At 45.4% G+C, this 23,793-nt stretch overlaps 1 protein-coding gene across 1 annotated transcript in view; it reads left to right on the top strand.

Annotated features, from left to right (window-relative positions):
- Positions 1 to 21,858: 21,858 nt before the first annotated feature.
- The window catches only part of DTX4 (deltex E3 ubiquitin ligase 4), a 35,272-nt gene continuing 33,337 nt past the window's right edge, over positions 21,859 to 23,793 (top strand). Inside the window, exon 1 of the mRNA XM_004264159.3 lies at positions 21,859 to 22,073. Within this exon, the coding sequence (XP_004264207.1) occupies positions 21,863 to 22,073 (211 nt within the window). The 5' untranslated portion in view covers positions 21,859 to 21,862. The remainder of the gene's footprint in view (positions 22,074 to 23,793) is intronic.

Below are 23,793 nucleotides of genomic sequence, written 5' to 3'. Positions count from 1 at the left end.
CTGTCAGGATTCATGGAATAGTCACTATTCCAAAGCACTGGCCTTGCCCCCTGACTCTCTCAGGCTTGGCTTTAGTATTTGATGAATTCCCATCTCTCCAGAACATGTGAGTGGTCTTTACCTCATTATGGGATTGACGACAGTTAAATAACCCAACCACCTGCGACGTGGCCAGACGTATTCTTGTCACATTTATAATGAAATGCAGACTACTTATTACATACGGCCAACAAGGTGCTGAGTCCAAGGGACTGTGCAGTGTGTAGTCTTATCAAAGGCAAACACCTGTTCTCAAGGATGTCAAACTATTTCAACAGCATCATCTCAGCATCAGCTGAAAGTGAAGTCTCCATTGTGACTCAGCAGATTCCTTGAGCAATTCCTACTCTGTCACTGTTGCCAAGTTGAGGTGGGTTTGCATCGAAGCTTTCAGAGCACAGCCTCGAAAGGGAAAGCAGTGCTGGGGCTCTGCCACGGACCTACAGGTCCTGATTCAGCCAGCTCTAGGCTGTTAGTTTTCTGGTGAGGGTCACTTTTACACTTAAGACAGAAATGGAAGACTGCCACCTAAAATGACATCAGGCCAATTATTCCAAGCATATGGTTCAGTTGCTATTCCAGTGACCAGTAAGCAGACAAGGAGTAAAGCATCAGCTATTAGCTAGGCTCAAGGAGCCAGGATGCTCTGGGATTGGCAGGAACTATGTGCTGGTTGAGATGCCATTACAAATGGGCAAAAGTCCATCGGGAGGTAAAAATATAAATGTCACCTAAGAAACAGAGGATCTGGGGAAACAAGGCAAGCTTTTTCTTTATCTTCTGATGAGCTATCTCCCTTGGAATTCTTTTTTCCTTTTCCTTTTCACTGCATCTCAAATTTAGTTCTCAGTTAATGGCCAGCCTCATTACCATCATAAAGTCCAAGCTTTTCTGTCTCTCTCTGTGTGTCTCTCTCTGTCTCTCTCTCTCTTTCACTTTGGTCTATGTTATTCCTTCCCATGTCCAGTCCTATGTCCCTTCCTGATCCTCCCTGGATATTCACTGTCACGTATCGAATGTGAATCCTTTCACTTCACTCCTTGTCATTCAGTTGGAGTGGATTAATATCTCTAAGTCAACATGTCAAGAGTAGAATTCACACACACACACACACACACACACACACACACACACACACACCACTCCTTCCTTGGATTTCCCATACCCGTCAAGGAAGATTTTATCCTTGCTCAAGTCGCTCAAGTCAAAAGCTCAGGAGTCATCGCTGAGCCCTCTTTTTCTCTTGTTTCTTGAACTCCCCATCCGTAAACAAAGCTCGTGGGCGTGCCTTTCAAAATAAATGCAGGGGCTTCCCTGGTGGCGCAGTGGTTGGGGGTCCGCCTGCCGATGCCGGGTTCGTGCCCCGGTCCGGGAGGATCCCACGTGCCGCGGAGCGGCTGGGCCCGTGAGCCATGGCCGCTGAGCCTGCGCGTCCGGAGCCTGTGCTCCGCAACGGGAGGGGCCACAACGGTGAGAGGCCCGCGTACCGCAAAAAAAAAAAAAAAAAAAGGAAGGAAAAAAAAGGAAAAGATGTAAGGATGGTGAAAAAAATGTGACAGTAATCATTCATCCAAAAAAGTTTATATTCCTATTACCTTAGCCAAAATGTATTTTATTGAAAATATATTTAAGGTTTAAGAATTACTTACTTTACACTCTTTTCCCAATAAACCAACACCTAATTTACCAAGCCAGAAATGTTTTTTATATATAGATTATTTAAATTGTACAAAATTACGTAAAGATTTAGGAAAAAATTATAGATATCTCACTACATAGTAGGTTTAGTAGCATAGATATTAGAGGAACAAATTTTATACCCTCTGTAATTGTAATGTTTTATTATCTTCTTGTGCACTGTTTCAGTGAACAAAATTTATGAGTATGTTGAATTCTTAATATCCATGCCTTAGAAAGTGTTAAAGCCTATTGTCTATTAAATCACTTTGTTTATACTTTGAAGTATACAAAAGGCAAAAGGCAAAAAAAAAAAAAAAAAGGGAGGGAGGGAAAAACCACAACAAATGATTCACATCTGCACAAACACATTCTCGGTGGACTCAGTTGTATTTATTACCATCATAGTTCTTCTCACTGTACACGTAGTGGCTTCAACAATACCTGTGTTTATTCCAAAAAGGATGACTTCACTCTTCTTTATAGGTTTCTGAGATCCGTGTGTTAATTTTCAGGCAATGTCTCAAAAGCCTATCAGATATTAATAAGTCAGATCGAATGGCAGGATGCTGTTCAGTGTTTGGAAGCCACCAGGATAGCTCAGAGTTTTCAGCAATTTCAACCCTAGTGTTCTTTACTCCTTGTACTTGTCATGGAAATGTTTGCTGCTTGAGAATCCACAATGAAAAAAAAAATCAGCCAGATACTAATTCTCTGGTGATAACTGCAGAGATGTAGAAGCCTACAAGGATTCAGAGAATGATAGTAAGTGGTGAAACTTTTGTACACGCTGGGTTTTTTGTTGTTGTTGTTGCCTTTTTTTTTTTTTTTTTTTTTTTTTTTTTGCTTTTTAAAGGTTCCTCTATCCAAACAGCAGAGAACCCACAGAAGAGGAAGCAGGAACTTTAGCCACTTCAGGTGTATCGTATGCGCATAAAGGCCAGTTCTCCCAAATCACCACACGTATTGAAATTACCAACACACTTTTCAACCCTGTACCTTTATATACATCGTATATTCCTCTGTCAAACTGCATAGAAGTAGTCACTGTTGCGACGCTGATCCCTTCCCGAGCACAGCCTGGAACACTTGCATGCCTGCTCTCCACGGAGACTCTTAAAACAGCAGGCTGCCTCTGCAAGCCCTTTCCGATCGAGATCTTTGTCGGCTTTGAGATGCCCCGTCCTGGAGTTCATAATGTCTCCCTCCTCCGGTTGGTAAACTTCTGCACGTATGCAGCAGGCACGTTTGGAGAATCGGTTTGTCCCACGAGGCTGTTCACTCCGCCTGCATTCGCGGCTTCTTCCTAATTGTCCTTGTCGTGGGTCCTGTCCCAGCTGCTGGGAATGACACCCCTGGAAATTGCCCGAGTCGCCGTAGGCCCCTCCTCCCCACCCACGCGCTGTGTCCTCTGTGCGCCTGCGCAGCTGGAGCTGTGCGCTGCAGACGCCAGGCTAGTGTCTCCTCGCCTCGTCCCGCGCCGCGATCTCCAGGCGGGGCCTGCCAGGCACCCGGGAGCCCCTTTTCCTCCCGCCCACTCTGCCTTCTGCAGCCGGGTCTGGCTCTTGGGGCCTCCTCCCGCGATCAGGGCCTCCCGCTCCCGAGTCCTCTCTAGCCGCATCCCCGGCTCTCCTCCCCGCCCCCGGACCCCTCTTCCTTCCCGGACTCTTTCCCCTGTTCAGGACTTAGAGAGCTGAAGCAGGCCCTGTTGGCAGTGAACAGCGGAGTAGCGGAGCACGATCTTAACCAAGAGAAAGAGCTCTTGGGAGGGAGGTGGACCAGCCCACACTCATCTTTTCTCTCGCTCCACACCTAGGCTAGAGCTCAGCCAATCGGCTTCCTCAGTAGCAGAGTTGTTACCCAATGAGAGCAGGACTCCAAGATCTCTCTGTCCACTGGCAAGAGGCGCAGTTCCCCAGATCTCGGAATTAGGGAGGTTCCCGCCTCGTTACCTGAGCAGACGAGTGGGAGCTTGGTTGGGGAAAGATACTTCTTCCCTTACGTGAGTTACACCTTTGATCCTGGGGCTGATCTGGAGTTTGGGGGAAATTCACTGGCTGGGGCACAATTCGAAAAAACCCTCAGGTTTGGTGGAGGAGCCGGAACGTAGTCCTGGCTACAGCTGTTTCTGAAAGGGGAAATGAGGTCTGTCCCTGGAAACGTAAAAAGAACAGAATAAAGTAAAAGGATGTGTATTTCTTTTGCGGTGCCCAAGGAGGGGGGGAGCACGTTCTAATTTTAAAAACGGATGGGTCTTCTAAGATCCAACATTAACTTCATAAAAAATGTTTCCTAAGATCACTCTCTCTCTGAATTCTGTATGTAACAAATAAATCATGGCAAATGTGTTTTCCTGAGTGAACTTCTTTCCAGGATAAAATACTCTAAGTGACAAATGTTGATTACGTTCTCACAGGCAGGTTCACCATTGAGAGAACTGAAGCCATCTACGTTCACATAGATCTATAAGTGACTACGTTTATATGACCTATTCACTCTTTTTCATCAACGTAATTCCGCAAGCTTTTGCCCAGGGACATGAAAGCTGCAAATACCTTCATTGTTTATTTCAGTAACTTTCCTCAAACACCCAACCATTCTTCAACAGAAAAGCTCAAAGTACAGTTTACATCCCAAGACTTCTTGAACCCTTGCCTCAACGTCCTCGCCTTGTTATATCCACATCCGAAACTGTTACCCAACCCTTACCTTATCCTAATCAATCCTCTACGTTAAAGACACAACTTAAACCAGACTTCAAAACCTTAATAAATAACCCAATCTTGTTCTCCTCCCTCGGAGACACAAACAAAATTCTGTCAAGTTATTGCTCTCCATGACTTCTAGAAGCAAATGACGTAGCTTTGTCGTAGCAACAGGTTGCTTTGCGGATCTTTCTAGGAGCCGACAGTTGACATTCTTGGAGGTCCCGGCAAGACCTAGTCAGTTTCTGTTGCCGCAGCCCAACACCTCCGACTCAGAACCCTTGTGTTCCTCTGAGGTCCCTTGAACTTTCTCTCCGGGCACTCTGCACTCAAAGGTAGGGAAAGTGAATCTATATTAAGTTGAACTCCAGTTTCTCTTTGTTGAATTCCCCAAGCGATGAGTTTATTTTGCCCGTGGGAGCAAAGAAACGTTTTTAGGGATCGTTTTGCTTATCTGATCAAAAGATTTAAAGTCAACTTCGCGCTTCCTCGGTTGTCCAAAGAACAGAAGAACCCAGAGAAGGCCGGAAGAAGTCGGGAGGAAAGGAAGGCGAAAGCCTCCGAAGTCCCGAAAGTCAGGCAGTCTTAGTCCCACCTCCCTCCTTTCAAGCTGTCCGAGCGGAAGAGGGAGCTCTCTCCTCCGCCAGCCTTGGACGGAGCTGCGAGGCCTTCGCTTCGCCAGATGAGGAGCGACCTGGGTGGGGCGCTGGCGGCGGGCGAGGTGCGCGGCGGAGCGGGTGAGCACGGGGGAGCCAGGTGCGCGCCAGCCCCCGGGGCTGGGAGGGGAAGGGACCGGGGCCCCAGGTCCTGGGCCAGGCAGCGTCCCCCACCTGGGGGACCCAAGTAGGAGCAGGGGGGTTTTTTGCTTGTTTTTTTTTCATCTTTATTGGAGTAGAATTGCTTTACAATGGTGTGTTAGTTTCTGCTTTATAACAAAGTGAATCAGTTATACTTATGTTCCCGTATCTCCTCCCTGTTGCGTCTCCCTCCCTCCCACCCTCCCTATCCCACCCCTCCAGGCGGTCACAAAGCACCGAGCTGATCTCCCTGTGCTATGCGGCTGCTTCCCACTAGCTATTTCAGGGGCTGCTTCGTGTTATGCTCTGTGCCGGCGGGAGCGGGGTGGTGGGCTCGGACGAAGCCTAGGGTCAGCCGCGATCTGATTCCTACCTCTCGACAATGGCCAGGCTCAGCTCTGGGGAGCCCGAGCCAGGGAAGAGTGAGAAGGGGGGTAGGGAAGAGGGAGAGGAGGCGGGGGGCGGGGGGGGGTAGAGAAAGAAGGGGGCCAAGGAGGGAGGAGAAGAGAGAAGAGGGAGGGGAAAGGGAGGAGGGAGAGATAGGAGAGAATCATCTCTCATTTTACAAACAGAAAACTAAGGCTCAGGGAGGCTGAAGTGAGTTTCCTAAATAGCTCATTCCCAGTAAATGATGAAGCCAGTACCTCTGCTCCATTGTGAAATAGTCATGTGAATAAGCATAGTCTTTACATAACTTCTTCTTGACCAGAAATGCAGGGGCTAGAACTTAAACTAAACAAGGTGGAGAAGGAACCCAGGAGGTGAACATTCTACAAACAATTTCTCTGTTCTCTTCAACAAATCGTTGCTTTTTCTAGAATAGAAGAGCTCAAAAGACATAATAATTAAAGACAACTTATGTACCTCAATTGGATCTTGGTCTGATACAAGAAAAAGTCCAAAATTTTTCAGATGGAAAGTGGTAATTAGGGTTAAAATGTCATGATGTCTCTAAGTGTAAAATAATGTAGTAAAATAAGAAGATGATGTAAATTTGCAAATAAAATGAGCACATTACCCTATGTTACAAGTATATGGAGGCTCATCATACTATCCTCTTTTTTTTCTATTTGAAAATGTTCATAATCGAAAGTCACCAAAAATATACTCTCTGGGGCTTTGTGACCTTGAGTAAATAGTTTGATCTGTCTGGGGTTCAAAGGCTTCATTAGTGAAGTGGGACTAATAATACCTATCTCACAGGGTTGTAAGAATTATATGAGGTCGTTTATGAAAAGCAATTAGAACAGGGCATAGTTCCTCACGTGCACACTTCATTCATTCATTGACTATATCTTTGCTGAAGGCTTGCCCTGGGCCAGGCTTTGTGTTAGATGATGGAATTCTGAAGACAGATGGCTGCTACCCTCCATGGCTTTCATTCTAGTGGTATATATCACTATTGAAGATTTCACTATTTTATTTACATTGTTCATTCCCTTCTGGGGAGACATCAGAGGGAAGATAGATGGGGAAAAATAATACAGAATCCCTCTTTAAAACTAAAAACTAAAGCTGGAGCAAAAGTTTCTCACTAACTTCCCAGGTGGACTCTCACTTTACATTTATTTAGCCTTCATGGCACTACACAATTCTCTTCCCATCTGTTTCCCTATAATTATACCATCTCGGTATCATCTTCATCTTAAATGGAGGCCAGATTTTAACATCAGTGTATCTAGAACACACTTTTGAATTCTCCAACTGAAGAGCCATCTGTAGGGTATTTATACCTGCATTTGAATTCCATCTCTGCTTTGTAACTCTGGGCTTGGGCAGGTCACCTATTTTCTCTGAGTTATACTTTCTCCATCTGCAATATGAAGACAGGGCTTCCCTGGTGGCACAGTGGTTGAGAGTCTGCCTGCCGATGCAGGGGACACGGGTTCGTGCCTCGGTCCAGGAAGATGCCACATGCCGCGGAGCGGCTGGGCCCGTGAGCCACGGCCGCTGAGCCTGCGCGTCCGGAGCCTGTGCTCCTCAACGGGAGAGGCCTCAACAGTGAGAGGCATGCGTACCGCAAAAAAAAAAAAAAAAAATGAAGACATATCTACATGGTATATATGTGGGCATTGGCAATTAGACATAATTTTTGTAAAGTGATATACTGTTCTACGAAAAGGAGATGTTATTGTTCAGATCATTATCATTAGTGGATAAACTGTCTACATGCTAAATTAACATCTCTAAGGAAAGTGAGGGTGGAGCTGAAAGGTGGGTTAGGGGGTCCCTGTTAATCTTACTCTCTGTACAATTAATGATAGCCGTGAAGACACTGCTATAACTTGACCCTTTTTGAAATTAGTGTTTCAGCCGAATTGTCTATTCATCTTCAAGCCATCACGAGCTCTGAGAAGCCCGAGTCACAAAAGGACTCAGATAAAAAGAGTAAGACAAATACTGAGCACTGCTTTTATAAGGTATGTCTGTAAATACTATTTATGGAATATACCAGTATTAGACTTAGCCATTCTTGACACTGGGCTTCAAAGTTTTTCCTGCTAAGAAATGACCTCATTGTATGTATGGAATAGTAAAAAAGTTAAAAATCTGTCTCATCTATTTTATTCTTCTTATTTTAGTAGGATGGTGGTAGGGAGGTGTTTTAATAAGAATCTTAAGCAGGTGAGCACGGGGGAGCCAGGTGCGTGCCAGCCCAAGGGGCTGGGAGGGGAGCTTATCAAAGCAGCCTTTAATAAAAAGCTATTGTAGGGCTTCCTGGTGGCGCAGTGGTTGAGAGTCCGACTGCCGATGCAGGGGACGTGGGTTCGTGCCCCGGTCCGGGAAGATCCCACGTGCCGCGGAGCAGCTGGGCCCGTGAACTGTGGCCGCTGAGCCTGCGCGTCCGGAGCCTGTGCTCCGCAACGGGAGAGGCCACAACAGTGAGAAGCCCGCGTACCGCAAAAAAAAAAAAAAAAAAAGCTATTGTAACACTTCCTGAACAACACCAAGAAATCAAATGTAACATATTACAGTAAACTATGGAATGAAAACAAAGTGAATGCTATTTCATAGCATGAAAATATACACCATCCCAAACATGGCTGATCTATTCAATAACAATAGTAACCTACATTCATATAATGCTTTATAGTTTATAAAACAATTTTTTTTAATGTTTGTTCTTACCATAACCTTGTTAGGCAAGCAGGGAGGATTTTAGTATCCTCAATTTGTTGACGAGGAGAGAGGAGAGTGAGTTGTTGCTTAAGGCAGAAGTGGAATGAAGACTTGCACTTAAGTTTACTGACATTAATTCGGGTCTCTTTCTACTAACTGGGCTCTGTTATCATATCAAACCATCATCTCCTTTCCTGAGTCTAAAACGCTCCTTGAATTTTTCAACAAGAAGGCTCAGAAATGGTAAACATTTGAGACTGCAAGTTAAAAACCTTTAACTTTTCTTTTATCCGATTCTAACTAGAACATCCCCGTATCTAGAAAAGCCAAGAGCAACATAGTTCTGTTTTTCTCTGTCCTACTCCATGATCCAGTGAGCTGATAACCATGTACTACCCCAGTCCCCTTTTTTTTTTTTTTTTTGCGGTACGCAGGCCTCTCACTGTTGTGGCCTCTCCCGTTGCGGAGCACAGGCTCCGGACGCGCAGGCTCAGCGGCTATGGCTCACAGGCCTAGCTTCTCCGAGGCATGTGGGATCTTCCCGGACCGGGGCACGAACCCGTGTCTCCTGCATTGGCATCGGCAGGCGGACTCTCAACCACCAGGGAAGCCCCCCAGTCCCCTTTTGAAAGTGTCTATATCTGCCCAAGAATCTTTTAACTAGTCAGAAATCCATTACAGTGTTCCATTGGGGTGTATGCTATTTCTGAAAGCATTAGGCTGAAGGGATACTTTTTGAGAGTCTGTATGTATACCCAGAGTACCTTTATATTACTTTTTGTTCCTTTTTTGGGTTTTTTTTTTGGATCCAAAATATTAGTACCATTACCAAGAGGGAAAAGAAAAGTTAACATATTAATGTGTCAGTCATTGTGCTAGTCAGGCACCCAAGTCACTTTCTTGCCCTGGAAGAGGAGAAGATTCTGGGCACAGGAGCAAGCCCTGAGGGATGGAGCTGAGGCAGTGTGTGTGGAGGGAGAAAGAAGTCCCTGAACTTGGTTCTAACCAGACACTGAGATGTACATGGGAAAGCAAATAGCACTGGCACTTGGGCAATGACCCTGGAGCAAGGGGCCAAAGGAGGAAAGGAGACTGACAATCAAGTTTCCTCTATCCTACCTCCACTAGCGTCCCTGTTCAACCCTAGCTGGCCTTTCTCCACCACCCTGGACTTCCCAGGGCCCCCTAGATGGTAGCTTCTGTTGTAACCCCCGATTTACATTGTGCTTCTATAGGAGGAAAGGTACCTAGTTCAGTCGATGGGGTTTAAGCAAGATTTGAGGTGAGGAAAGAAATGACGTGAACTTGTGGATGAGACCCTTTGGATGAACTCAATGTACGGCTATAGTGGAATTGATGCCATATATGCCCCCACTCCCATCTCATAAGTACCAGAGGGGATTCTCCTGTTTAGGAACTGCTTCATGTGGGATGTGTAGATTGTCCCCAAACTAGTTCCCTGTCCCTTCTGGATATTCCAGCAAAAAAAATAATACAGAATCCCAAAAGGAGAAAGCGAATTCGGGGCTTTGCTTAAAGACCGAAAGGGGGTCTGAACTCTCAGACAGGCCGTTTCCTGGTACCACATCGCCACCTGCCGGATGGAGCTACAAAATGCACACTTTCTAAACAAAAGCAGCCCTTCACCGGTAAACTGATGTTGAAACTGACCAGGGGAATTTCCATCTGGCGTCCCATTTTGGGGGGGTTTTCAACTCCGACTCACCGACTAACAAAGGAAGGATTGAAAGGCATTGGCAGTCAAATGCAAATGGTATATTCAGGAGCTCAGTCAGCCCCCAGCCTAGGCATCTTGTTGGATTTTACATGAAAAAGTGGCAGCTGCCTTTCTGGGAGAAATCTTAACCCCTACTTCATCCCCGCCCCGCCCCAGGACTTTTTTTTCCCTCCAAGGAGGAGTCACCTTGCCTTCTGATAGAGAGAAATTAGATCATCTTAATCCAGTCAGAGATGAAACTGCCTTGAAACGGAGTTACAAAATGTTGAGGCTCTCTGTCTACCTCTGGTCTGCTCTGCCCTCCAGGGGTCCCAGCTGAGAGCTTGGGATATTTACTAATACCCCTTCCCTTATCAAATTCTGAACTCCAATTTTTATCTCATCAGCACTATAAGCCTTTAGGCAACTCTGCTCCGCTTTTCATTGACTTACCTACCCTCATTGGGGTGGGGGAAGCCTGAAAATTAGTGCGAGCCTTAAGGATCTGAAGAACACAGAACTAACCATCTCTGTCGTATATGCATTTGCCTTATCAGTCTGGCCCCTGCAGAAATCTAGTAAGTCCTGGAGAATGACAGTGGACTTCCACAAAGTCAGCCAAGTGGTAGGTCCAGTTGTAGCCACAGTGCCAGATGTGGTATCTTTGCTAAAGCAAAGAAACACGGTCTCGGGTATACGGTATGTGGTCATTGATTGGATGAATGTGATTTTTTTTTCTTTCACTATTAGAAAAGGGGATCATAAGTAGTTGAACTCACACAGAAGAGACAATAGTATATGTTGTTTAGTTTTGCCCCAAGACTGTATTAACACACTCTCCTTTTGTCACAATAGAGAGAGAAAAATCTGGGTGGTGTGTACTTCCGGCAGACTATCCCATTAGTCCACTATATCAATGATGTCATGCTAATCAAGCCAGATGACCAAGAAGTAGTCAACATCTTAGAGGCCCTGGCACTCACACATTTCAGATATTGGGAGATAATTCCTATGGAGAACCCCCTAAGTCAGGGGCGTGCCAGGACATCTCATCTAAAGAAAATGGTATATCCCACTATGAAGAAGGAGGTAACATTGCCTCTGGTTTCTGACAGTAGCATATTTCACACCTGGGTATACTGCTTTGGCCCAGTTACAGGCTGCCAGCTTTGAATGGGACTGAGATTAGGAAAGGGTTCTGCCGAAAATCCGGTCTGTGGTGAAGAGCACTGCTGCTTGGGTGACTCAGCCTAGCTGACCCTATGGTATTAGAAGTATCAGATGTGGAAAAAAGATGCCATGTAGAGTTTACGGCACATGTGGGAGAATCACAATGCAGACTCCCGTGGTTCTGCAGCAAGGCCATGCCATTTGCCGTGGAGAATTATATGTCTTTGGAATAACAACTTTTGGTATGCTAGTGAACCCAGGTAAAGATGGAGCACCTGACCGTGAGACGTCATGTGACAATTCATCCAGAACTGCCCATGGTGTGGTGAGTTCTATCAGATTTGCCAAGTCATAATTCAGGTGTGGCCAAAAATTTGGAAGTGGTACACCCAGAACTGAGCATGAGTGAGAAAAAAATCACAAGGGAGTTGCATGGGCAATGTGGGGAGCATTCCTGCAAAGACATCCATGTTCTTATTCTTGGAACCTATGAATATGTTAAGTTATTTGATAAAGGGCAAATGTGAGGCATCTCTGATTGATCATTTTTAGCTCCTGAGCTTCCCGTTGGGCAAGAGTCTTATAGGGTACAAGTTCCAAAGTTCCCAAAGACCAACTTCAGGTTCAATAATTTGCTAAAAGATTAGTAGAGCTCAGAAAACCATTATACTCATGGTATGGTTTATTACAATGAAAGGATACAGATAAAAATCAGCAAAGGAGTAAGATTTATTCTAGGCATACAAGGCTGATTCAACATTCAAAAACTTACTGATGTGATTCATCACATGAACTGGCTAAAGAAGAAAAGCCATATGATCATATCAGCAGATACATTAAAACATTCAAAAAGACATGACACTATACACAGAAAATCCTAAAGATGTCGCAAAAAAACTACTAGAACTAATCAATGAATTTGGTAAGTTTGCAGGGTACAAAATTAGTGCACAGAAATCTCTGGCATTCCTATATACTAACAACAAAATTAGTAAGAGAAATTAAGGAAACAATTCCATTTACCATTGGAAGAAAAAGAATAAAATACCTAGGAATAAACCTACCTAAGGAGGCAAAAGACTTGTACTCAGAAAACTATAAAACACCGATGAAAGAAATCAAAGATGACATAAACAACAACAACAACAACAAAAACAAAGATGACATAAACAGATGGAGAAATATACCATGTTCTTGGATTGGAAGAATCAATATTGTGAAAATGACTATGCTACCCAAAGCAATCTACAGATTCAGTGCAATCCCTATCAAACTAGCTATGGCATTCTTCACAGAAATAGAACAAAATATTTCACAATTTGTATGGAAACACAAAAGACCCTGAATAGCCAAAGCAATCTTGAGAAAGAAAAATGGAGCTAGAGGAATCAGGCTCCCTGACTTCAGACTATACTACAAAGCTACAGTAATCAGGACAGTATGGTACAGGCACAAAAACAGACATATAGATCAATGGAACAGGATAGAAAGCCCAGAGATAAACCCACGCACATATGGTCACTTAATTTATGACAAAGGAGGCAAGAACATACAATGGAGAAAAGACAGCCTCTTCACTAACTGGTGCTGAGAAAACTGGACAGCTACATGTAAAAGAATGAAATTAGAACAGTCCTTAACACCATACACAAAAATAAACTCAAAATGGATTAAAGACCTGGACACTATAAAACTCTTAGAGCAAAACATAGGAAAAACACTCTTTGACATAAACCAAAGAAAGATCTTTTTTGACCCACCGCCTAGAATAATGAAAATAAAAACAAAAATAAAGAAATGGGACCTAATGAAACTTCAAAGCTTTTGCACAGCAAAGGAAACCATAAACAAGACCAAAAGACAACCCTCAGAATGGGAGAAAATATTTGCAAATGAAGCAACTGACAAAGGATTAATCTCCAAAATATACAAGAAGCTCATGCAGCTCAATATCAAAAACACAAACAACCCAATCCAAAAATGGGCTGAAGACCTAAATAGACATTTCTCCAAAGAAGACATACAGATGGCCAAGAGACACATGAAAGGATGCTCAACATCACTAATCATTAGAGAAATGCAAATCAAAGCTACAATGAGGTATCACCTCACACCAGTCAAAATGGCCATCATCAAAAATATCTACAAACAATAAATGCTGGAGAGGGTGTGGAGAAAAGGGAACCCATTTGCACTGTTGGTGGGAATGTAAATTGATACTGCCATGATGGAGAATAGTATGGAGGTTCCTTAAAAAACTAAAAATAGAACTACCATATGACCCCAAAATCCCGCTACATACACCCTGAGAAAACCATAATTCAAAAGGACACATGTATCCAATGTTCATTGCAGCACTATTTACAATAGCCAGGACATGGAAACAACCTAAGTGTCCAACAACAGATGAATGGATAAAGAAGATGTGGTATATATATACAATGGAATATTACTCAGCCATAAAAAGGAATGAAATTGGGTCACTTGTAGAGACATAGTTGGACCTAGAGACTGTCATAAGAGTGCAGTAAGTCAGATAGAGAAAATCAAATATCGTATATTAATGCATATATGTGGAATCTAAAAAAATGGTACAGGTGAACCTATTTACAGGGCAGGAATAGAGACACAGAGGTAGAGAATGGACATGTGGACATGGTGGGGGAAGGGAAGGGTGGGATGAAATGAGAGATTAGGTTTGACATAAATACACTGCATGTGTAAAATAGATGGCTAATGAGAACCTGCTGTACAGCACAGGGAGCTCAGCTCAGTGCCCTGTGACTATCTAGATGGGTGGGATGGTGGGGGGGGGGAGGTCCAAGAGGGAGGGGATAAGTATACGTATAGCTGATTCACTTCATTGTACAGGAGAAACTAACACAAGATTGTAAAGCAATTATACTCCAATAAAAAATTTTTTGACCAAATCCAATACCCATTTATAAAAGCTATCAACAAACTAGAAATAGAGGGAAACTTTCTCAAGTTGATAAAGAACACCTACAAAAATCTTACAGCCAATATCATACTTCATGATGAGAAACTAGATGCTTTCTTGCTAAGATCAGAAACAAGGCAAGGATGTTGGCTTTCACCACACCTATTCAATATCATACTGAAAGTCCTAGCTAATGCAATAACACAAGAAAAGGAAGTAAAAGTTACACTATTTGGGAAGGAAAAAATAAAATTAATCTTTGATCACAGATGATATAGTTGTCTAAGTACTTTGCAGAAAATCCCAAAGAATCGACAAAAAACTCCTGGAACTAATAAGCAATTACAGCAAGGTTGCATGATACATGATTAATATACAAAAATCAGTTGCTTCTGTATGAACCAGCAATGAGGAATTGGGAGTTTAAAACATAATACCATTTACTTTACCATTCCCCGCAAAGAGAAATATTCAGGCATAAATCTAACAAAATATGTACAAGATCTATACGATGAAAACTCCAAAGAACATCTAAATAACTGGAGGTATATTCCATGTACATGTATAAGACGACTCAGTGTTGTCACATTGTCAGTTCTTCCCCACTTGATCTGTCATTAATGTAATCCCAATCACCATCCCAGCAAGTTATCTTGTGAATATCGACAACCTGATACTAAAGTTTATAAGGAGAGGCAAAAGACCCAGAATAGCCAACACAATATTAAAGGAGAAGAACAAAGTTGGAAGACTATGACTACTTGACTTTACTACTTATTATTATAAAGCTGCACTAATCAAGATAGGGCTGTGTTGGTCAAAGAATAAAGAAGAAAATCAGTGGAACATAGCCCAGAAATAGACACACCAAAATATAGTCAACTGATCTTCCATGACGGAACAAAAGGAATACAATGGAGCAAAATGGTTTGTTCCACGAAAGGTGCTAGAACAACTAGACATCTCCATGCCAAAAATCAAACAAACAAACAAAAAATCTAGATATATACTATACACCTTTCACAAAAGTAGACTCAAAATGAATCATAGACCTAAATGTAAAATACGTAACTATAACATTCCTAGAAGATAACAAAGGAAAATCTAGGTGGACTTTGTTTCGGCACGAAAGCATAACCAAGGAAAGAAAAAAATGCTATGCTGGACTTGGTTAAAATTGAAAAGTTCTGCTCTGTGAAAGACACCTCACCCCCACCACCATGCAGTGCAAAGGTAAGTGCTGGCAAGGTTGGAGAAAGTCCATGTAAGCCTGATCACTGGGACACGAGGTACTTCCTGTCACTCTTGGGCCCTGCGGCACCTGCAGCAGGCTAGCTGGGGCAAACTCCTGTTACTTTAAAGAGAGAAAGAGAGACAGAGAGAAAGAGAAAGAATGAATAGACAAGCCACAGATTAAGATAAAATATTTGTGAAAGACACATCTGAGAAAAGACTGTTATCTAAAATACACAAACACTTTTAAAACTCAACAACGAGAAAGCAAATAACCCTATTAAAAAGATGGGCAAAGATCTTAACAGACGTCTCACCAAAGATAGATGGCAAATAAGCAGGTGAAAAGATGCTCAATGTCACATGTCATTAGAAAACTGCAACTTAAAACAGTAATGAGCTACAACTACCTATGTTCTATGGGTTCTATATAAAAACTCAGAATTTACAACACCAAGAGTGAACCCTAATGGAAAATGTGGCCTTTAATTAATAATAATGTATCAATATTTGCTCTGCAATTATAGCAAATGTACCACACTAACCCAAGATGTTAATATTAGGGGAAACTGAAGGGGTAGGGCACTGATGGGATACATGGAAACTCTATGTATTTTCCACTAAGCATTTTTATAAACCTAAAACTGCCCCCAAAATAAAGTGTATTAATTTTAAAAAATCATCAAAGGGACAGACGATAGGGAGAGAACAGGTGTGGAGCTGTCCATTGTCTGTCCCTTCCCAGAGGATTTGTGTGGCTTGTGTTTTATTTCTCCAGCAATGACTTGTGACAATATGCATGAGGAGTGCTAACCAGGGAATTTCCCCAAACTTTTGAGTCCAGAGTTTTTATTAGGGGCTTGTCATGTAGATGTGGTTGACCACCCATGAGGCTGACCTTCGTCACCAGCCCCTCCAAACGTCAAGTTGATATTGTGTGCCCTAAGTCCTCTACCATATATCATGTTGTGTTAGTATAAACTATCTGTCATGGCCCAAGCCCGCCAGGTTAAACAAAGACACTCTTATCAATCAGGACATTCCAAAGGCTTAGAGGTTACCTCCCAGGAGCCAAGGGCAAAGGGCCAAATCTTTCTTTGGGTACAATTAATGCTTTATTGCCCACAGAACCTGCATTCCAGCACAGCTCCCTTTGCCCAATCCTTGCCCCTTTTTCCCTTCCTTCCTTCCTTCCTAGGAGTTAAGCCAAAGGATGCTCCTTTATAAACATTCTGCTCACTAAGCTCTGTCTCAGAGTTGGCTTTCTAGAGAACCCTACCTGCAACAGAGGTTGACAGGATACTTAGTCTGTAGTTTAGGTCCCACGTCCAACTCTGATCAGATTTCATTCACCAGGTTTTGAGATTTATTCTGAACTTTCCACAGAAAAAAACTGTACATCGTGTACCAAAATAGAAGCAAAAGTTTCAGTTGCTTTAGGAATTTAGATCTGTGAAGTATTTACTCTCAGGACCCCAAAGACAACTAAGGTAAGTCAGGTACTCTCAAAGAAATCTTTCTGTTTCTGGTCAGAGAGGCTTCAGGAGAAGTTCAAGAAAGATGACTGGCATTCACATTCAAGGATTATATTCATCTGAGGAAAATCCCAAAGGGTAGACAACTCCTTAAAAGGAGAAATTAACCACTGCTTTGGATACAAGCTACATGAAACGCAAAAAAAGTAAAGGCAAGCTTAAAAGTGATGAAAGTGAAAACATGTATGTGTCATTCAGCTGTCAAAACAGAAGGAGAAAATCAGCAAGGAGGAGAAAATCAGCAAGGAGCTGGTGGCATTGGGGTGTCTCATGACAGCCTGGCAAGGACATAGGTTCCCCACTCAGCCTTTGTGGTCACTGGTGGGGATGGGACCACGGTTTTTCTGTGCGGTTTGGCTAGAGTAGAGTGGTTACTATTTAAAAGTTTTCAGCTTTGCTATGCTGCCCCTTTCTTTGTTTTTTTGATTAGAGAGAGTAGGCTTTTCGTGTTGTGTTTGTTCGTTTTGGGTCCATGCCCACGGCATTTCCAAGTTGCTGGCTTCTTCCAATCCAAGTCTTGGGTATAGGAGGCAAAAGGAAAACTAGGGAAACACCACCATTTTGTTCCTTGGGTCCCAAGGTCCCTAAATGATCTGTCTTTCCTCCAACTTTCAGAGTCTTCACATGGTTTGCCAGGTTTTTTAGTTGTACTTAGCTAGAGTCATAGGGAAAAGTGTGTCTACTTCTTCTTCTTCCCAGAAGTTGAAATCCCATATTGGCTTTTACACTTTATTGTCTTTTATAACCTACCCCTGAATGTCAGATAATGTCATTTCTATTGTGGTGCCCTATTAGACAACGCAGCTAAGGATCCCACAGATGGAACCTCTTCATAAAGGAGTGACAATGTTCTGGAAGAGCATATGGGACCAGAAATATTGTTGAGGGCATTTCTGGAAAATATATTCTACCATGCTCTTTGCCTTGGGAAACTGATAAGCAGCTGCACTCCAGTTAAAGTAACCCAAATTTGTTTCTCATCTCAGTGACTCAGTTGACTACATATCTGGAAACAGCAATCAAATCAGGACTCTCCCACCTGATTTGCCTTAACTTCAGAGGATTATTCACATCACGGTGAGGAGGCACTATATAACACTGCAGGAAAAAGAAGAGAGCCAACTAACTGGGAAAAAATAATCAGTCGACAGAACGTAACACGGATGTGGTCCTAAATGTATATAGAGCAATTATAAATGGGGGAGGGTAAAAAGAGTTAAAGGGAAGTAAGATTTCTGTACTTCACTTGAACTGCCAAAATGACTACATTAGTAGATTGTGATGTTGTAAATATATAGTGTAATGCCTAGAGCAACGTCTAAACAAGCTATTCAAAAAGAAACATTGAAAAACACTATACATAAGTCAAAATGGAATCTTCAAAATGTGCAAGTAACCTGCAGGAGAAAGAAAACAGACAGAGCAGGCAGAAGACAAAAAATAAACGGGCAGACTTAAGCCCTAACGTATCAATAGTTACATTAAATGCGAATGGTTTAAGTACACCAATTAAAGGGCAGAGATTGGCAGAGTAGATTAAAACATGACCCAGCTATAAACTGTCTACAAAAAAACTCAGTTCAAATTGAACATCATAGGCAGATTGAAGGTGAAGGATGGAAAAAATATACATCACGAAGACATGGATAAAAGAAAAACGTGTCTATCTTAATATTAGATAAAGGTGACTTCAGATCAAAGAAAATTACCACAGAGAAGGATACTATATAATGATAAAAGGATCAATCTACCAAGACAATGTAGCAATCTAAAATGTGCAAAGCACAAACAACAAAGTGGCAAAAAAAAGGTGAAGCACACCCTGATAGAACTAAAAGAAGTAGACAAATCCACAGTTGTAGTTAGAGACTTCAATACACCTCTTTCAAAAATTTATAGAGGGCTTCCCTGGTGGCACAATGGTTGAGAGTCCACCTGCCGATGCAAAGGACGTGGGTTCGTGCCCCGGTCCGGGAAGATCCCACATGCCGCGGAGCGGCTGGGCCCGTGAGCCGTGGCCGCTAAGCCTGCGCGTCCGGAGCCTGTGCTCCGCAACGGGAGAGGCCACAATAGTGAGAGGCCCGCGTACTGCAAAAGATAATAATAATAATAATTTATAGAACAACTATACAGACAGTCAGCCTGGCTAAAGAAGAATGAAACAAAGTCATCAACCAATAGCATTTCATGAAAATTTATAGAACACTCCACTCAACAACAGAATACACATTCCTTTTGAGCACCCATAGAGCATGCCCCTTTTAGCAGGGTTAGGCTTTTTCTACTTGGGAATTTCTGGTTTAGCTGGTCAGATGCTGTTTTCTCCCTGGTACTTCCAGCCTCCCCTTCAGTCGTTACTGATAGTTTATAGTTTCTGGATCTGTACCTCCCAGACCACAAGAGAGTTTCCAGGGCCTTCATACACTTGGTCTCCTGATTGGAAGTAAAAAGAGCTCAATACAAGACCTTTTTTTTTTGTTTTTAATTAATTTATTTTTTTTTGCGGTACGCGGGCCTCTCAGTGTTGCAGCTTCTCCCGCTGCGGAGCACAGGCTCCGGACGCGCAAGCTCAGCCGCCATGGCTCACGGGCCCAGCCGCTCCGCAGCATGTGGGATCTTCCCGGACCGGGGCACGAACCCGTGTCCCCTGCATCGGCAGGCGGACTCTCAACCACTGCCCCACCAGGGAAGCCCTACATGAACTTTTCTTCAATTCTACTTGTGTCCTCTCAGAACACTCCATCCTCGTTTTCTCCCTTCCTTTCTTTCACACTGAGGCACTTTTACATTGCCATATATCTTGCCTCTTATCACACCATCTCCTCATCACATAACTTGCGTTATGGAACAAGGTGAGTTTTTTGTTTGCTTGTTTGTTTGGTTTGGTTTGGGTTTTTTTGCCCAACTAATTTTTGGATACCAGTTTCCCCTCTGCTAAACATGTAACTGGGGCAAACTGCTCAAATTCCCTAAGCCTTGTCATTTATAACATGGGAATAATGGTGACTCTTGTTAGGATTAACTGAGGTAGCCTTAACTCCTTTTCCTTTTGTCCTTCAAACCCTAAAATTCCATGTTTTAATGAATGGTGTTGATTGGGTTGGATTGGGAGACTGGCCTTAGGGAAGAGGTTTACTGGAGATTCTGGAGGTCACCCTGGGGAGATTTCTGGGCAAGGGGACCAGCAAGAACAAAGCTCAGAGTAGCCTCAAGCCTGGTGCTTTTGGAGGCCTGAAGAAGAGCATGTTTGATATTTTTCCTTTTATTTTGTACTTAGAACTCAGTGAGGAGGGAGGTAAATAAAGGCAGAGGAGTGAAAAAGATTTGGAAAGAACTAGTGATGGGAGAAAGGACAGGTATAATTCAAGAGAGAGCAAGAAACAGGGAGGGAAAGCAAATCTTCCAAAGCAAAAGAGATCATATATTATGAAAGAAAACGATTATTTCAGAAAGGTTCATAATCCCGGTTCCTAACACATAGTCTACTTTTATTTTTCTATATCCTATCCTGGCTCTTGAGTGTATGAATTCATTGTCCTACGTAGCTGCAACTTCAGCAAAACAAAGTTTGTGTTTTCTGGCAAGATTAATATGTAAGCCCGATGTCAATCTACCTTTTTAGTCAGAACGCACCCATTTTAGATTATTTTCCACGTTGACTATTGATGACCAAAACAACCAAGTCTAGCTTGTGTCTGTCTTAGTGTCTCATTATTTCGGTCATAGAAATCCTGCAAAATAAATCAATTTAGCATGTGTCTTCTTGATTCTGGTAACGTCTAAGCAGGCCAGAAAAACCACATTTGCTCCCTACCATAGACAGTGTTAATCCGTCACCTCTCAAATTGCTGCATCCCTTTGGACTGGGTCTCGTAAGCAGAGAGGCCCAGTTAGTTGAGCTAACTAGTGTGTGGCCAGTGGCCGGCACGCGTCTCTTTAGGCCAGCAGGGAGCGCGTGAGCTCCAGGGCACCTGCTCCAGTCGTCAGGGGGCGTGGCTCTGCATCCTTGACGGACAGCTGAGGATGCGGACGAAGATGAGGTAATACAACCACACCAAGGAGAGCGTGCGGATGTGGGCGCGTGTGCGTGCGAGCGTGAGTGTGCAAGACACTAAGTGTCTCGGAGCTCGCTGTACGCACATCGATCACACTGCATTAAAGAGAAAGAAAGAAAAGAAAAAAGAAAATTCCATTTCTGGGAGGGAGACTGCAAAGTTACGGCCGGCGACAGCTGCAGTCCCGGGGCTTTGTCCTGGGGGGTCGCTTTTCCGCGTCTAGGGACCAGAGAAACCCTCCGCAGGCGCGGGTTTGCCCGAGCGCCGGGCTTGGGAGGGGCGACTCATTCTAGAAGCAGCTGAGCGGAGCCACAGGGAGGGGGAGCTCTGTTCCAGGCGGCGACAACTGAACGTGCGGTGAAAGGGTGGGGAGGGAGGGGAGGGGAACTCGGCGTGCCAGTCCGAGCGCGATCGCTCGGCGAGATCCCACCCCGGCGTCTGCAGAGCCCGAGGCGCAACTGGTGCGAGGGCTTGATGCTCGCCTCGCCGTCAACCCCAGCTCGCGGCCGCCGGGGCTCCGGCCGCGCGCCCGCCGGGTGGCTTTGCTAGGCGGGGGCCAGTTTGCAGAGAGCCGGACATTTGCATGAAGCGACTCGACCCCACGGAGCAGCGGCAGCAGCGGCGGACCCGGGCGGCGGCGGCGGCGGCGCGCGGTCGGAGCCCGGCGGCCCTGGTCTCCGGGCCCCGGTGGATGCGCGGCTGGGGGGCGGCCCATGGGCCGGAGCTGAGGCTGCCCGGGGTGTCGGGGCGCAGGGCGGGGGGCGCGGTCGAGGCCCGGAGGCGGCGGCGCAGGAGGAAGCGGAGGAGGGCGGGCGCGCCGGGCCCGGGAGGCAGGCATCGCAGCGCTGCCGCCGCCGCAGCCCCGGGCTCGCCATGCTCCTGGCCTCGGCCGTGGTGGTCTGGGAATGGCTGAACGAGCACGGCCGCTGGCGTCCCTACAGCCCGGCCGTGAGCCACCACATCGAGGCGGTGGTTCGCGCCGGCCCCCGCGCCGGGGGCAGCGTGGTGCTGGGCCAGGTGGACAGCCGTCTCGCGCCCTACATCATCGACCTGCAGTCCATGAACCAGTTTCGCCAGGACACCGGTGAGCCGGCCACCCCTGCCCCGCCCGCGCCTCCTCCCCTGCCTGCCCTGAGGTCTCCCACGTCGCGAGCCCACCGGGGCCCACCTTTGTCCGCATCTCCATACACTGGTGTCACCGAGAGGGGGTCGTGGAGGGGGCGCTTGACGCCCCACGATGCTCTTAAGATACCCCCTGCAATAAACGTCCATGCAAATAGTACCCGTGGTTTGGTTATGCAAACCGAGCTTCAACCTAGCTCCTAAAAACCCCCTTTCACGCCCCCCTTTGAAACGCTTGGTGGCTCTTGTAGAAATTCCGGGGCTCACCAGCCCACAAGCAATCCCAGCTGATAGGAAAGGCTTGCTGCTCTCATTCCTCACACATCACCTTGGCTGACTGACCCTACCGTGCCTCAGGCACCCTCGGGCCTGCCACATGTTCCCCTGGTCAACCACCTTGCTGCCTCTACCCCTCCGGGGTGGGATGGCTTCCCACAGCTGCATCCCGGGGGGAGGAGGAAGAAGGGATTCCCGGGAGGCTTTCACTGTGGTCTAGTACGGGCAGGGAGGGGCCTTTCTGGGAACAGAGGTGGACTTGGGGGATTCCAGGGCAGGAAACGCCTGGGTTGCTGTGGCATTGGTGAGTGCCTCTGCTTGGGCACTCCAAGCGTTGAAGCAACAGGCCAGAGCAGATGGAGGGAGGCGGGGGAGGGACACAGCTCCGGAATGCCTGGCTGGGAAGCTGATCGCTTTGTCCTTGGAGGAGAAGAATTCCTAAAAAGAAACTGTCCCCAAGATTCACCCCGTAAAGGTCCCCTATGGGGGACACTAAACTCCTATCTTTTTGTGAGAATCAAGTTGCCACTGTGGCCACCGCAAATCCCACATCCCAGCTGGCCAGCCTTTCCAGGTCAGAGCCAAGAAGAGAGCCTGCAGGTTGGAGGTCAGGGTGGCGGGTCCTTGACGTGAGGGGCAGAGGGGGGGCTGCATCTTTTGCGTGGCCCACGCATGGTGCCCAGGCTTAATTTACCTGGGACAGGTCTGTCTCTCCAGCAGCCTCTTCACGGAGGTGGGCAGTCGTTTTGGGGATTCTGGCTCGGCTCTCCGGAGAGTGTGACCCAGGAGCCTGGAGAGACAGGTGTGGAAGGGAGGGACCGGAGGGGAGGACCGGGTGAGTCCCAGAGGGTCAGAGAACAGCTGTGTGAGCAAAGGCATCTCCGCCTCCTTGGAAAGCCCCCGCATCCTGTGCGCTAATTAGGATTGTCATGGGAAAGGGGTATCTTTCCACCCTCGTGTCCTCATCTTTAGTCATAACTCCTAACAACCTCTTTGCCAAGGACTTTGTAGACACCGACCGACTGAGTGAAGCTTTCTGGGGAAAGGATTCCAGAAGCGTTAGCATCTGGAGGGGCTTAAACCTTGGTGGGAAAGGGAGGGGGCTGGAGCTGAGAGGGACTGGGAGGAAGAGGGAATAAGGAGGAATGTGGGGAGGTCGAGAAAGAGGATTAAGTGTGGCCAAGGGGGAGGGGGGAGAAGGTAACTGTGTACTTTGGACAGAAGTCCGAGAGGTGAGGGTGGAGGCATCAGACTGTGGGGAGGGGGAAGCTAGCCCTGTAGGTGGGGTCAGAGAGTCTGACAGTCAAGACACCTACCTGACAGGGGACTCCAATCCTGCTCAGAATAGATGGGCAGGTGTTAGCTTTTCTATTTCAGACTAAGTCTCAGCAGCGGATGGAGAGACG

Source organism: Orcinus orca, chromosome 8, assembly GCF_937001465.1.
Source record: "Orcinus orca chromosome 8, mOrcOrc1.1, whole genome shotgun sequence".
In the NCBI taxonomy this organism is placed as follows: Eukaryota; Metazoa; Chordata; class Mammalia; order Artiodactyla; family Delphinidae; genus Orcinus; species Orcinus orca.
The sequence above is the reverse complement of the archived record's forward strand: the minus strand, read 5'-3'. Positions and strand labels throughout refer to the sequence as shown.